The sequence below is a fragment of the Centropristis striata genome, chromosome 22 (genome assembly GCF_030273125.1).
Source record: "Centropristis striata isolate RG_2023a ecotype Rhode Island chromosome 22, C.striata_1.0, whole genome shotgun sequence".
Classification (NCBI taxonomy): domain Eukaryota; kingdom Metazoa; phylum Chordata; class Actinopteri; order Perciformes; family Serranidae; genus Centropristis; species Centropristis striata.
In genome coordinates this window covers 23,278,673-23,295,678 of record NC_081538.1, presented here as the reverse complement: position 1 = coordinate 23,295,678, position 17,006 = coordinate 23,278,673, and the positions used below count along the sequence as shown (strand labels likewise).

Genomic DNA, 17,006 nt, shown 5'->3' with positions numbered 1-17,006 from the left:
TTATCAATAACATAAGACCACAGCACATAGAATCATTAAAAAAAAAAAGATGCTTTTGTTTTTTAAAGAGGGGAAACGGGAATCGTACAATTTCAATATCCAGACTGATTTCAAAATAAGACATGATGAAATGAATTCATTACGGTGCCCTCAAACGTAATTTTATCTCCATGTTTTATAGAGCATAAATGTCAGGTCACTGAGTCCAATCAAGCTGAGACGCTAATAGACTGTTTAATGAATAATTAATGAACCACAACCACTCCGGCTAAGACCCCGTCATGTTTTGATCCTCTAGGTCTAGGACCCTGGTTGTTTTATAGATCACGTTGAGTAAAATTGTCATCCACTGTGCAGGAATCTTACTCAGTGGTTGATTATGATGGATAAATTCTAGTTTAATGTTTAATAGCAATCTAGTCTGTGTCAGCAGAGTGTGAGTGTTGTGCTGGTGCAGAGCTGTTGATGCTTGTTTTTTTTAAGCAGCTGATGCTTGATAATTTATTATCAGATAAGGAACTTCCGTAAAAAGTGCGTCTGTACCCCGCTTTGTGTTTATTCAGAGCCTGAATAAGACATTTCCAGGCCCAGATTTCTGGTAGGAAAGAGGCGTATTGCTCTTCTTTCCTTACTGAGGTGGTGATGTTAGGAGGGATCATGGTGCTGGAGATTTCAGGCCAGAGAGGAACAGGAAGTGGCTGTTTATTTTTCTCATTTCCTCTTTGAGGCTCCACTGGTGAGCTTGCTTCTTCCACTCCCTCTGCTTTGACACAAGCCTAACATAGACATATGTACACATGTAAGCATACAGCAATCTGCACTGCCTCGCCTAAAGAGTTCCCTAAAACCAGGCAGAAAATATGCGTCCACGTCTTTTTTATGTCATCTGTGATGAATTGAATTAACTTTTTTGTTATTTAACTTGTGGATGAGTTTCTCATGTGAAGAAACTGAGGTCTATGTTGTTGCAGTATATCATTGCTTTGAATTTCCTGAATAATTATTCATTCCTAGTTCAAAAGTCTTGTTGTGGACAGCAGTTTATTTTTAGAGCTGCAGAACAGATGAACCATATTCATAAGAGCAGTTTTCCAAATCTAGTGTACATGTGCAGGTTTGTAACTTTACATCAGGGTTTGTACAAATTCTTGAAAGTTGCAAAAATGCTTAATTTTCAACATAATCTGGTGTTTTCATCTCCACAATCACACACGTCATTATTCATTAAATAATAATGATCAAAACACACAATCAAAGTTAATATGAAAAGCTGGTAAAATAAACAGAATGTCAATATACATTGATCACTGTGATTATAAATAATTCAGTAAAGCTGCAATTGCATTTAAAGGCACAAATTTTAGATGCGATGAAAAAGGCTCAAAGAGGGAATATTGGGTTGGGTACCTTGAAAGTGGTGGAATTTTAAAAACGCTGTATGAATCCTGTTGCATATAAGTACACTATTATGGTTAAGTTGTCGATGACTTTGTGTATAAATTATTTTAGTACACTCAAAACTGTTAAAATAGTCTTGGTCTTTGCGTGACAGTGTACTTGTGGTTCAGCATGCGTTGTGCGATGCAGTGTTACTTTGTTGGCGATCCATATTTGTGCCTGTAATGGCTATAAATTGAGGGAATGCCTGCAGGGCAGACCCTGGCACCCACACTATCCATTTAACCTCTTGGGCTGGAAGCTTGTTGGCATGAGCGGTGACGGTGCCAGTACGCAGGGGGAGGAAGGAGGGGGGACGGGGGGGTGGTGACTATTCTCAATGCCTCTTTAGTAGACTGACTGTCAGTGACTGCTGACTGAGCTATCTACTGTCCTCTGTATAGTAGCCTCCACATAAGGGTTCTATTATATGGAAATATCAACGGAGGTTGTATTCTGCCATCTCTCCGTGGCTATCTGACCTCTCTGCCTCCCCCCCCCCCCCCCCCTCGGTGCCCCCACTCGCCTTTGGACCCCTCACATGGAAACTAATTTGGCTCTCAAGTGGGGCTATTGTTTTGGCTGCCGAGCGAAAGCCCAAGTGAAACATACAGTTACAATCTCGCCGGCATTTTTTTCCCCCCCGTCTTCCTCAAACCTGGTCTTCTTTTTCCATGGGAATCCCAGGGCCATATATGGTCGTCCTCGGTAGCAGCAGCAGCAGCAGTTAGAGCACTGAAGGCTGTGTGTGTGCATGTGTGTGTAGTCTGGTTACAGCTCCCAACAGGGCTCATCTAGTGGAGGGACCCAGCTGGTCGCCCTGCAGCGCTCCAACCCTCCCCCTCGTACCCTCTGGCCTCATGAACCCTGCCAATAGCACAGGAGCTGTGAGCTCTTTGTCTCAGGCGTAAACACACACACAGTTGTACACCTTAACAGAATGAATATTAACACTAAAGCCTCTCTCACAAGTATAGATTCGCCGACCTTCATTTAATCCTTTTTATTCACGCCTGGGGTTTTCTATTTCCAGTATAATTTCACCCTCTTTTTCACCACATCTCATTGTCTCGGCTGATCTTTTGAACACACACACACACATGCAAACGCAGACACATAACGCACTCATACTTACATGCAGGCGGTAAGAAGGAATTCCTTTTGTGGAAGTGGCTGCGCGCCTCTGAGCCGATGACGTAGCCCTGCGAGGAGTGGCCAAAGCGCTGATGCCTGAAGCCCCAAGGCTAGAGTATTACTTATCTGGGAATTTCTCCACTGGTATGCTAGTCCAGGGTTTCGCTGCTTACTGGTTAGGTGGTTGTAGAGAGAAGTTGTACTACTGTAGGGAGAGGAGTAAAGCATGAGAGTGGGGCCAGGTTTGGGCTACAAAAGAGGCTGCTTTGTTGTAAACATTGTTGTGGGAGAAAACTAAAGTTTCCTTTTGAGGGAAAAAAAAACAAGTCCTGTCTTATTAAGCTTTAATGTGGACACAGAAGCTTGTGCACACAAGCTTCTTTTTTTATCTTTGTGCATGCAATGTTTGAGAAACCTTACACCATAATACCTAGATGATGTTTTGGCTTTCCTGACAGATACTAGAAGGTTTCAGCCATCCTCCATCTCACCACAGAAATAGCAGCAGTTTCACTCCCCCCACACATCACACAAAGAAGAAAACTGCAGAGGGCTTACTGAAGGCACCACATTATTTCAAGGAATGGCAAAAATTAGCAACAGAAGTTTGTTTTTTTTACGAGTTTGCGTTTAATATGTTTTCTTAGCGATAATGGTAGTGATATCACCCTTCTTTTCCACTTTTTATAAAAAGGCTTGGAGGGTCTTGTGGTTGTGTAGGCGCTTTGATCCCAGCCAAAGTCCTGATCACAATCGAAGTGAAAGTGACTCAAGCCTTTTTTGCGGTCTGGGGGTTTTAAACAGCTGTTCTTCCATCACCTTGATAATCTCTTGGTTAGTTGCTGTTGTAGTTTTACATTAAGTGACTGTAGCGTGATACACAGACTTCTCCTGTGGGGGAGTTTTTATTTATTCAGTAGGAAGTTTAGTCGTCCGTATGAAAACTGTTGACAGTGAGGTTTGCGGATTATCTTGAGGCATCTGGACATTGTTTTTGGAAAGACATGTCTCTGTTCAGTTGAGAATGACAGTATTCAATGACTGAGCACCACAAACGAAATTCCATTCACCGCCATTGGCAAATAAACCTAAACTATGCACAAGGCTAGATACCATCAGGGAAAAGCGGGTAAAGGGGATGTTGAAATTTATGCTCAAGGCAAATCATGCATGTAAATTTTACATGTTTGACTGAATGATGAATTGGCTGTTGAGGGCTTATTTAATTTCCCTCGTCACTGCTTTCCTATAATACAGTTACAAAAAGCACTTAGCAGAGACTTGCAGTTGTTTACAGTGAAGCTGTAAGTATGTTATTGTGTGTCCCAAGATTTTATAGTGCATTGTTTATGTTAATCAGCTAAATTCGCCCATATGTCACACAGTGCATCTCATGTATAAATGTATGACTAAATAAAGTGCAGAGAAGCATAATTGATGCAGTGTTAATCCTACCAAATGCTTCATATGGCGCCTTTTGGAAAATTAGTGATGCGGACAAGCTTGTAATTGTGCTTATTTGTGCATGTTTTTGGTGCGATATGTTCTATATTTGTAGGCAAACTTTTTATAATATAGCCCCTTTTTCCCCCCCACACATCCACGGCCTGACATAAGATGGCACAGACATACTTATAAACCCTCTGACCCTGTGAAAACTTTGAGAAAAATCTCAATATTTTTTCTCCACTTTCTCTTCCCTCCTGTCACTTTTTCAAATCTATGCATACACACACTGTGGGACAATGGTGTTCAGTCCATCTATGTCCTTGTCTTAGTCCCTTAGGCCTGACAATTGAGCTCCTATACTGCGTAAGGTTTACGATTTGCAGGTTAGATCAGGGTCGGGTGATTTATTAACACATATTGTTGCGTGTAGGGTCGTTGGGATTGGCTCTCATAACAGCTGTGTGGGTGCGACCAGCTTTAACGGTAAAGCTGAATTCTTAATCATTGAACCTGTGTTTTTCATCAATAATGAGATGAGAAGATAAAAATCTATGTGAAATAAGTTTGCCTTAAATTACAAAATGATTTTATTAATCATAAATAAATAAGTTTTGGCTTAACTTGACTGAAGACTGAAAATTACAATATTAAAAATCAACATTTTGACTGAAACTAATGTTTTGGTCTAACGACTAAGACTGAGGCTATGACGGTTCTCATGACATTCCTCGCCACACGGGCACACTGCTGTCAGTCATGGATGTTATTGTGTCCACGCACCACTGTCATTGTCATTGAATGCAGAATAGCTGCAACACAATGGGCTTCGCTGCCTGCCTGTGCCACAGAGTTCCCAGCCACTCTCGGTAGTTAAACGTACAGGAGCCACGACAGCAGCTTTCTGCAGGGTGCTTGAGTCTGCCATCTGAGGGTGCTACTAAAGGAAGTCAAGTAGGGGAGGGGTCTTCAAGTGTCTCCTTGATGTGGAGTGCTGCTAAATTAAGCTCTGAGCTCTCGGCACGATGGCCCAGAAGATAATAAACCCACTCTTTTATATATACACACGGTAGCTTTACCCCTTAGCTATAGCATGAAGAAGACTGTGCCCTTTTAAAGTGTTTTGTCTGGGGTGTCAGACTTGTCTGAAGTGAAGCATGAGGTGCCCAGTTTCAAAATGTTTTAATTGTCTCCTGTGCTTATGTGTTGAGCCACTTCAGTTCCTGTTACCATAAAACGAAGCTCATGGCCTCCATTGGTTTGATGGAACAAAGACAGAAACTCACAGTATTATGGATTATGTCCTGTAATAACTTAGGCTTTTTCTAGACTGATGCTATTCAGTAAAAGATTGGTTTATTTACTATAATTATGTGAAGTCTGATGTCACGCTAGCCCTTACATCTCCAAAAAAAAAGGAATTAACCGTACTTGGATCTTCAGTTTTGCGTGACTGGCTTAATATCGGCACACTGGCTCTTTTATTTCTTTCAGTTGAGTATGTTTTGAATGATTTAAATAAGGGGCTATAATTAGTCGCTGTGGCACCCATATAATCGCTGTACAAAACATCTCTTTTTTTGCCATAAAAGGTCATGGGAATCGCTCTAATAACATTTAAAAGTCATGCCTGTAAGAGGTTAAAAAAAGAAAGATGGCACCTCATGATGCTCCTTTCAACATTAGTTTTTTTTTTATGTTGTCTCACAGTGGTTTGCTTTCTGCGCTGCCTTCGGGGGCTATCCGAGCAACCCCTGTGTGCTTTAAAATGAAGTCTTTTCTCTATTTATTTATGTTTCTTACAAAAGCCTGACAAGGCCTGAACCCATGTTCTCTTTTTGGCTTTGTTGTCTTGGCAACAGACCGGCCTCCTTTCTTAGGTGCACGTCATGGGTGCATTTTTGGGCCCGCTCCGGGAATGGCTTAGCCCATCCTCTTTTGCGGCGCTAGTGGGGAGTAGGGCTCGAATTCCTCCATATTATTTCAGGATTAGACTGGTGCATATGATGGACACTGTATTGTTTCTGTCCTAATCTTCTCCATATTTATCCCCACTGGCTTGGGAAGGTTTATTAAGTTAATCCCTTGATAGTGCCTCTGATCATCCCCCATGCAGGGTGCAGTTAATTGATGAGTGTGTGAAGTGGGAGATATGTATATGTATGGCTCTGCTTTATTTATTTTTGTGTCTCAGGAATTTGTTGGCCAAGTGCCACTCTGTTCTTTTGAGTCCTTGTTTTGATATGACAAGTCAGCATATATGCAAATACCTCCCTTACCTTCCAGGTATTTGCCTATATACAGCAATTATGACTAGTGTTTACCTTGCAGGGTTAGGTGTGATGGCATGTTAATGTTTCACTGTGCCAACAATATGTTTTCTATGTGTAAGGAGAAATGGTGTATGCTTCTGTGTCATGTTTTACATTAACCACCTGAACCCTGAACAGTGTCGGGGCATATTTTGTTCCTTTTTACTCACTTTGGCCTTGTTTTCTCTGCGATATATAACTCCTGGAAACAACACAATCATGACTAAATCTTGGGAGAACTGAAATGTTTTTTTGTGTGGAGTATAACGATTACAATGCCATGAATCATAAAGAAAAATACAATATGAAAATCTAATTTCCTTGATTATTTATTTTACCAAAATGGGGGAAAATGTACTCTATGCACTAAGAAATTCCAAACACTTACAAGCTTTACCAATATTGGGGAAAAAAATGTGGGCTCTGCATTCTACACATATTAAATTATTTACATTTTTGCAGCCTCTACTGACAGCGTCTCTTGTCCTCTCCTCTTTGCTCTGAGTAAACAGCCTGCAGTTCAGTCTAAGATTCACTGAATTTTTGTCATGTAACTGTTAGTCTCAGACAAATCAGTCATGGCCTCCCAGTTGCGCTGAGGAGCGCAGAATTTTATGTTTTTAACAGCATCGGGTTAGTTAAAACAGTTTATTTTTAGTTAAATTTTAAACAAGACTTGTATAATAAAGCGATTTTGATGAAATATTGATAAATATCTTTAGCTTAGATTTGGTTATTTTTCCTTTAAAGAAGCATTCCTTACACATGATTAATTGATGGACCTTTGGAAATGTGAAAATCTGATGATAATTCCTGTTTTTATAGTTGTTGGCTGTGATAAATGTTATAGTTTTGGCATTTTTAAAAAAGAAAACATTCCTTTCAGACCTGCAGGCAGGTCTTAGGTTAACCCTGGCAGGCTTTAGACAGGTTTCTCTTTCCTGCTCTGGAGGCCAGTTTGTTCTTGACGAATACAGGCTGACCGTCTAGTGACGTCTGGCTGGTGTTTATTTGAATGTTCTCCCATCAGCTCATAAACACAGAAGACAAATTTTGCGATTTAGACCTAATGTTTTGAGGAGTTGGATAAGAACATGGTAGGAGCAGTCCTGTATTGTGAAATAAGATGCTGCTAAGTGGTCTGTCTTAACCTCAAGGATTAAATGGGCTCTGTCAAAGCATTACAGTAGATCCTGCTACACTGTGCATTCCTATAATCTAAACTTTAGATAGTACGTGGGATGATGTTTCTGCTTTACAGCACTGTTAAATGGACGTGATTCACTTGGTTTCAGTCTAGACTTTTTCTCCCTGAAGCTTACTTTCTGTGGATTATGGCTTTCATCAGGTTGTACCTTTGACTCCCATTGACCATGGTACAGGTTTTTCATCTTTAATTAATTCCCAATTAGAGCTTAGTGATTTTCACTGCTTTTTAATGCTCCACTGCAAACCAAATCCCACAAAGCCTAACGGATAAACGGAGCTGTTTTCAGCTGGCCGCACAATGTGCATTAAACGCTCTCGACCCAATCAAATGGAACATCCTGTGCCCATTGATTAGGTTAGTACTTGACTTTTTTCTCTCCTTGCTGTTACGTCAACTTCCCAGAAGCCCCAGTTTCCATTAGAGAGGTCGTTTTATCAGAAAGGGCGGCAAGGACTCATCCTGTAGTCCTGCCTGGCAAACTGACAGGATACATCAAGTGATATCTAAAGTGCTGTGGCCACATGCGGTGTAGCAAGACAGTGTTTCTTTCTCTTTCTCCAAGCAGCAACCATCTCTCTCAGATCGACTATACATGTAACTTTGTTACTTCAAGGATTAATTAAATTCATACACGGGCATGTGGAGCAGACCTTAATAGGGCTGGACAGTCTTGTATTACAAATCCAACCCCATTGTTTATTTTACAGCGTGTGTGGTTTGACCTGTTTCTTCTGATTTACTGACTGGAATTTGAGTTTAGTTGGTAGTTAGTATAATAATTAATGTTGGTATAATGTATTTGTATTCATTTTTTTTTTTTTTTATATAGTAAATGTGGAAGCCCACTTATTTTACGACATAATTGTTCTTATTTATTGTAATAATTCATTTGTTATTATTTAAATGTTTATATATTATTTTATTTATATATATTTAAATGTTTATATTTTATTTATATCTATTAAAAAAAGTTAACATTACATTTTCAATTGTTTTTCAGTTGAATTTATTTTTAAAGTTAAATATTTTTTAGAATTCATTATTTTCCCAACGTCAATAACTAAAATAATTGTGATCTCAATATCAACTCGAATAAAAGTGATTATAATTATTGACATAATCGGATAGCCCTTTACTGAAGTATTATCAATTCTGCAATACAGTAAATCTATCACGGTAATGGAAATTAAGAATTAACTAGTTTTTGTTTTTATATACATTTTGCTGTGGTCATTCATTGAGTGTAGTGTGTTGTATCTGTGATACTTTGTATTCAGGTTTAACAGACATGTAAGATGTTTAGTTGATAAAAAAATCCCTTTTTTACTGTAGGTTTTGTGTATATCATGTCTTTGTCCTTCTCTTGTTTGCTCTACCATGTAGTGCCGTCCATCTTATTGCCTCTGCGCTTTACAGGGCCTCATGTCTTCTCCCCCTCTCAGACACACTGGCCAAACAGGTTTAAATGGCAACGTGTCTGCTTGAGAGTGAGTCATAACATGTCTGAATGTTCCTCTACAAGCGCTGCACACATCCTATATGTCATTCTGGGGCCTGATTGTGATGTGTGGGACAGGATTATGCCCACAATGTTTCTTAATATAACTTCAATTAATAGTCAGATCCCCCTCCTCTCCACTGTCTGACTCACTCGCTTTGTCTGCTGTCAGATATGGAAAACTGTCTTTGTAGATTTAGATTAACCGTGGAGGCGAATGTGGGGTTGCAAGCGTCCCCTGCCAGCAGTACCACGCTCTAGAAATATAACTCACAGAATGCCACGGTACTTTCTCTTGACTCCCTCCGTCTTTCTCCTGTCCCTCTGGCCACTACACCCTGGCACCTGTCAGCCACACACAATTACAGCCATTAAGGGATTACCTTTGTTGGACTGCGATAGCTGTGAGGAGGAGCCAGCGGAGGAAGGCTGGTGACGCACTGAGGAGGGAGGTCACAGCCAGAGCCAGCGCTGCGTTCGCCTTAAGGGGCTTGTTTCCATTCTTAGAGAAGGAGAAGACTTTGAAGAGATAATAAGTGTGTGGGGAATGACTGAGGGGGAGGATTTAGATGATGGCATGGGGGACAGTTTTCAGATGAGAGGCAGAAAGATGTAACAATATGTTTTCACCCCCAGTCCCATGTCAGAAATCTTAAAAGGAAAGTCAGCGCAGCGAATATGTAAAAGTTACCTGATGCATGAATTAAAGGTGGATCGATTAAATGATTTGTGTTGCCTCACATCACCTGATGTCATCAGTTAAAAGGTGTAGTTGAACCAGGATTACAGCTAGCAATTACTTTCATTATCGATTAATCTGCAAATTATTTTCTCAGTTAATTGATTTATTGTTTGGTCTATGAAAAGTCTGAGAAACTGGGATGGACATTTTCCACTATTTTCTAAGTCCAAGATTTTAAATGTTTTAGTAGTCTAATACCTAAAGTGAATGAGTTACATCATGTGAAACAGAGAAAAGAAGGAAACTTTCATATTTGAGAGGCTGAAAATGGCAGTTTTGCATGAAGAATTACGATTATTATATTATTAGTTGCTGTTGGAACCGTCTTTAAGTTGAATTTTATATTGCCACAAAAAAATGGGTGGGAACAAATCTCAATAAGTAGACTGCCTCCATAATGTGCTTATGAAATGATCGTTAGGAATGTAAAGTATATGTCGTCTTGTCCTACAATCTGAATAAAAGGTAGAATTTCACTGTGTTAAACTCTCATAGTAAAAACAATATTGTGTGAGAGTCCAAGTACCAACACCTGTCATTATATCAACACATGACATACAAACAATAATTTTCGTTTCCAATCATGCCAATGCAAATAACAAAAGCACACAACAAAAGATGAAAGCACACATCTACTACAAATCTGAAGAGAACTGTTGGATAGATAAAGTTACTGAAGATTATCTGCCGATCAAATAATCAGTGAGTCAACAAGTTGTTGCATCTGCAACTTTTAACACACTCTAAAAAATACAGCTGACACCTGAAGAAAAATAAATGAGTCACTGTACAAAACAGGTGTAGACAATACAGAGACCAGACTAGTTTACAGTTTAAAGGAAGTAATACAATATGTCTGTTTTTTTCGTTTTGTATCAGTTGTACATTTGTTTTCTGCGTTTCAAAGCAGAAAGTAATAAAGGGCCGACTGTTGCCTCTTGTGTTTATTCCAAATCCCACAAGGAAGTAGAATGCATTATGATGAATCTCTTGAGGCACTGCAACATAAGACCTAACAGTGTGATTGGACATGAAAAATAACCACCCCTCCTCCTATACCCACATAAGGAATAAACATTGAGCTCATCATTACATGATAGCAGAGTTAATGTGATATGATGCAGTGGCTAGACTTATCCTGGTTAGAAGTCTTGGGTGTCCTGACACTTGATTTGAACCACAGGTCTGCCTTTGCTGACATTACCAAATTGTGGACTTGGATGCGGAGCACACTGTGCCGTGTGTTGGCACAGCGTAGCCACATCATTTACACACGATGGTGGCGTCCAACTAACAAACCCTCGAGGTCAAAGTAATAGTTTGCAAAGTCAGATGCACCCAGTCTGTTAAGTAGAACATCTGCACCTGGAGGAACTCTGCGCCTGAGCTCCCACACATAACTAAACCACATCATACACAAAGACCCACACACACACACACACACACACACACACTGTCAGATAAGCTCAGTGAGGCCTTTGCAGGCGCTCTTCAGCTCTGGCCATCTACGGCGTTGTAATCGGCCCAAATTTGGACAAGGATTCCAGCCAGATAGTCGTGTGCCCTGAACGTGAGGCCGCTGTGTGTTCATGTGTATCTGTTTCCCTTGTCAACGCTGCCGTTGTCATAGCAACCCCAGGAGAGAGAGAGCGAGACGGTCCAGGCACTGAGTTCAGTGATGGGGGTAGGGGATTGGGATGGCAAAGTTTGGTATTTTTTTGCGGTTTTAAAGTATGTGTCCCTACTGATTATTGACAACAATAGCTGTCAATTAGTGAATATGTGATTGCACAGATCAGGTCACACCTGTTGAGCGTTTGTTGGATAGCTGCAGAGATCCTGGAGATTTTTTTGCAGGTCACCTTGTTATGCGTCTTTGATTTCAGGTAACCTCAGGGCCTCTCTGTCCTGAATTTAAAAAGTGCACTGCAGGCTCTCCATTTCTTCTTTTCCTCAGTCTCGTTGTTTGGGACGTTGAGCAGAAATGTGACCTCCTTGACAGCCTGCTCACTCTCAGGCCCGTGGCCAAGCAAAGCTGCTGTTGCCCTGGCTGTGAAGGAGTTGCAGTACATGCATATGTTTTTATATCAAGTATGCAAACGTATCCATAGCATAAGATCTTAGATAAGATTTTCTTGATCATGCACACCCAGAAGATGGCCTTACGCCAGGGCCACACTGCCTACCTCTGCTCCGCTGAGCAGGAAGTGTGTGCACACGTGTGGTGTCTGCACAGACAATGTTGCTGCTGCCAGCCCCATCTTTCTCTCTTTACAACCCCAATTCCTTGGGATGTTGTGTAAAATGTTCAAAATTTACTATTTGTAAAAACAAACATTTATCTCTTTGTGACATATATTCAATTGAAAATAATACAGTTTATTTTATGTTCAAATGGATTCGGTCCACAGAAACACTAGAGAGATTTGAGACTGTTTAGGTCTAATGAAAATAAAACACAGTATTTTCCAAAAATGTAAATTTCAGCACCAGCACTCAAACAGTCAGATGTTGATTAAAGGCAAAACCGAAGCCCAAAGCACGCCCACCCTGATGCAAATTCTGTTTCATAATCGTCAGTAAAAATCACAACATTTCCCACTTCGTCCGTCAGAGGATCTTAAATTAGCTCTCTCCTACTTGCAGCTGCTATTTATTTCCGTGGGTATCACTTTTGTTTTCACTGTGCCATCAGTCATATATGGTTTGGTTTTGCTGCACTTGAGGTTTCAGGAAATGGTAAAACAACGTGATTGACTGTGCGAAGAAAATTAGACTGGTGCATGCAAAGCGCCCACTTCTGATCTTCTTTTGATGACAGTCTGGGATGTGTCAGTCATTGTCAAACATGCATGATACACTTGTGGGTGGTCTGCTAGTTTTAACCCAGTGTCTTGACTGTGTGCTGTTAAATTGCCTTACCACTCTTGCCAGCAAGCTTTAGATGGGGCTCTGAGTTGAGGGTTTTATTTAAATGGTTTTACTTGTGTTCAGATTTTCCTTAAGGCGCTCCAATTTCCCACCTAATGATGTGCCTATTAGGGAAATCCTCCTGTCCTTAACCAAAAGACTGGTGCAAGATTTGTAGCTTGTCCCCAGCACCAGAGAATGGCACGGCCCCTAATGATTAAGATTGATTAAACGAAGAGGACAAACTCAAGGGGCAAAATGTGCTGGCAATAAAGCTGTTTTACTTTTGCGCAACCACAGATGTGGATTTAATTAAGTGATTCATCAGCCACTCAGTGTAAGAGAAGAACGTACTCTGTGTTTGTGGTTTGATTTATCACACGTAAGAAAGTATTTGGCTAATATGCAAAGCTGAATGCTTCAGTAAAAGTGTTTTTTATTTTATTTTTCTTCTTCTTCTTCTTGCATAAAGTAGCAGCATATAGGCAGCACCTCAACGCCTCCACCAGCAGTACTATGTTATGTGGTATTTCAAGCACCCCTGCTATGTGCAGGCATTTTGGGAATGCTCCGGCTGCCAAAATTCCCCAACAATTCTGGACGCACGTGGCAATCTATCAGACACAGTGCAATGCTATTTCCATGCAAGCTGTTTGTAACTATAGCACACAGGCCATCCCACTGACATAAGCTCATATCCATGTGTGCATAAACACACAGAGGGTAGGTCACGCTCCTTGCTTCTACCAGTGGCCTTACACCCCTTCTCTCTTTCTTTCTCTCTCTCAGGCATGCATAGACGACAATGTTGACATGGTGACTTTCCTGGTGGAGCATGGAGCCGGCATCAACCAGCCCGACAACGAGGGCTGGATCCCCCTCCACGCCGCAGCCTCCTGTGGATACCTAGACATAGCAGAGTAAGTAGCGAGAGTCCTGTTTACAGGCCAGTTGATTCAGTTTCTAGGAAGCGGCAGTATCTGTTTCATCAGGGTTGATTTCTGCAAACTCATCCTGACATCCTGTTTTGGTATAAGCGTTTTTTTTATTTTTTATTAAACCTTTAGTTTGAGTGAAAATATCTGAGCAGTAGGTAGGCTCAGTTCGCTTCCTGAATAAAGCTCCAGCTCATACTATACAGTTTCATTTGGATTGTCAAGCACAAAGGGCTGACATGGCGAGGCTCCAGCTGAGGTGTGCACTGTCCTCTCACCTCCCTGAACACCCATTAGTGACCTCTGTCTTCATACTGGTGTTGGCAAGATGATTGCCTACTCAGTATGGCTCTGTGCTTTGCTCTAATCTTATTCTTATCGCTTAATAAAAGGAGGGTTTTGGTTTCTGTGATAATTTACATTTTTGCACAGCAGCCTCGTAAAGGTGCACTCTTAAACCTGCACCCTATTTTCCCCATATTTATGTGTCTTATTAAAGAGGATAACATATTGAAAGAGAGCAGCAAACTACAATGTAATTATAGGTGCATCTCAATAAATTAGAATATCATAGAAAAGTTTATTTTTGTCAGTAATTCAATTCAAAAAGTGGAAATAAAACATTATATAGATCCATTACACACAGAATGAAACATTTCATGTCTTAATTTATTTAATTTCCTCTGATTATAATTATTATGGCTTACATTTAATGAAGATCAGTTTCTCAACAAAATTTGAATATTACAAAAAACTATTTTAAAAAGTGTGTTTGATATTGAAATGTTGGCCTCTAAAAAAAAGTATGTCCATCTATATGACTCAATACTTTGTTGGGGCTATTTGACATGAACTACTGGAAATGGACTTTTCCATCATATTCTAATTCATTGAGATGCACCTGTACAAGGGGTAACCATCAGTGTGACTCCACTTGTATATTTCTTGCAACAAATAAGAAAATGACACAGGCAGTGACTTAGGAGGCTACATGTATAGAATGGTATAAACACCTTAAAACCCTTAAAATGTCTAACTTAGAATCTCCAAATCTTACCCCATAAGTTTCTTTAAACCTAAGTTACTCCCGCTTTTCAAAGTTGTATTTGTTCCCTTTTCTTTTTGCTGATTCAAAAACTGATCTCATCCGTGATACGATTCAAACTGTGAGTTATGTGACCCGTTGTACCCCCAAGGTGTTACCCTGCCACGCTTTTGTGTATATTTATGAAAACACAGTAACTGTAGCTAATAAACACTTAGCCTACCTCTGCTCTGAGTGCAGCTGGGCTTTCCACTCTTGGAACAGGATTTTCTTCATTTTAATTTTTGATTTCCCCTCCTCTTTGGCTGGCAGTAGTCACCCTGGTCATACAACGATTTGTAGAACAACTTCTGCCGGTCTGTATCCAACAAAAGCATCTATTAAAGTTGCACAAAGTGTTGTTTGAGGTTTTGTTGATGCGATACGTAAATGCGCAAATGCAAACCATTTGCTGTTTCTCCATCTTCTCAGTGTTGTCAGACACTTATGATAACAATCTGAGCCTGTCGGTGCAAAAACAAGCACTTTTCGTTGACATGCATTAATGGTGCACATTGTAGCTCGCTTTCATCTGCTTCCAGTAGAGCTCTCTGTCTCAATACCGGACCAATTTTGAAAATTGTTATCTCCACTTTGACACAAAAACATGGGAGAATATGGTGCAGGGAGAAAAAAACAACTAAATTCCCCTCGAGCTGGTTTCACCTTTTGATAGATTTGGCATGTCAGAAGCCATAATTTTTCAGTAGCACACAGTTCTTGTCACATTTTGACAGGAGCAGCAGAACATCTGATAGCTCAGACACACATTGTTAGAGTGATGTAATCAAATATGGAGAGATCAGGGCACTATATCTCACATCGAGCTCTAGAGTTGCACTGTAGTATTTTCTTGCCCCGAGTCCTTTTCAGGTAAGAAGACTGAACACAACACAGAGATGTTATCAGAGGATATTTAAACAGGCTAAAGGGGGCTGAAGGAGCTCAGTTGTACTCATTGTTCAGCATATTGGGAGTGTGCTGTGACCTGCTTTACTTCTGTGTTACATTACAGGAACCTGGCTACACAGTTATCCCTACTATTGATGGTTTCCCAAAATGTAACAAGTGCAGTTGGAACACGTGGTTTACAGTCATGGAAAAAATTATTAGACCACCCTTTTTCTTCCATTTTTTGTTCATTTTTATGCCTGGTACAACCAAAGGTAGATTTCTTTGGACAAATATAATAACAACAAAAATAGCTCATAAGAGCTTAACTTAAGAGCTGATATCTAGACATTTTCCATGGTTTTATTGATGATGATGATTTTGGTTATTATCAAGAAAACCATGGAAAATGTCTAGATATCAGCTCTTAAATTAAACTCTTATGAGCTATTTTTGTTATCATCATATTTGTCCAAACAAATGTACCTTTAGTTCTACCAGGCATTAAATGAACAAGTAAGCAAGGAAAAAACAAGGGTGGTCTAATATTTTTTTCCATGACTAAATGTACAAAAAGTGTGAGTTTCAAGGCAAATATCTGCAGGGCATTTATATTGTAATATAATGGCCTTTTTGAACGATGCTGGGAAATTATATATTAGCCTTTTAATTGAAAAATATTTCCACAATATGGAGATATTTCTGTGTTGTTTAATTTGCAGGCGTAGCAAGTCTGTGTCCAGTCAGCCTCATGAACCCAGCATCTGCACTGGGCTAGTGTTACAGAAAACAAGAAGTTTTTTGTTGTGGCATAATGAATGAAAAGGTCAAGTGGTTGGGCCGATATGGGTGACTAATGGAGACATCATGTCATAGAGAGAAACTCCGCAACCTGATGTGGGCGGTGAGCTCTCAGTGGGCCCATTTTAATTCCTCATTCACAGTGACGGGAACTCCAAACTGTATCTGTGCGCCCCTGGTGTCACCACAGCCATCTAATGGTAGGGTTGGTTAAGGATCCCACAGTGGGACTCCAGACCACAACGCCATCAAACCCAGAAGAGCTGACCCAAAATAGGCAGAATAGAAAGTCCAATCAAGAAGATATAAAACTTTAAAAATCTAAGTGCAGTCAGTCAGCTGCCATTTAGGGGGGGAAGTCATGAGCACTGAGCCCGTCTCAAGTGGTGTGTTGGCCTAATGAGAAGGGCCTGAGTCTCACCGCAGCTTTAATTGGAAGCAGCTGAAGTCAAGATGTTGAATGGGTAAAAAGGTCTTGAATCTCTGCTGGTGGGAGACGAAGATATAAAGGGTTAAATCACTAAGTAGCCTCGGTTACAAGCATATTTTGGTTCCTGCTATTTATAAAGGGTTGTAAAGCAGACCAAGACTTGTGATATTTAAACT

General features: G+C 40.3%; 1 protein-coding gene across 5 annotated transcripts in view; it reads left to right on the top strand.

The window, feature by feature from the left end:
- Nucleotides 1-17,006, top strand: part of ppp1r12a (protein phosphatase 1, regulatory subunit 12A) — a 73,643-nt gene that overhangs the window by 11,296 nt on the left and 45,341 nt on the right. For all 5 annotated transcript variants that reach the window (XM_059325569.1, XM_059325567.1, XM_059325568.1 and 2 more), the window contains exon 2: nt 13,479-13,609. In XM_059325569.1, coding sequence (XP_059181552.1) covers nt 13,479-13,609 — 131 coding nt within the window. The remainder of the gene's footprint in view (nt 1-13,478; nt 13,610-17,006) is intronic.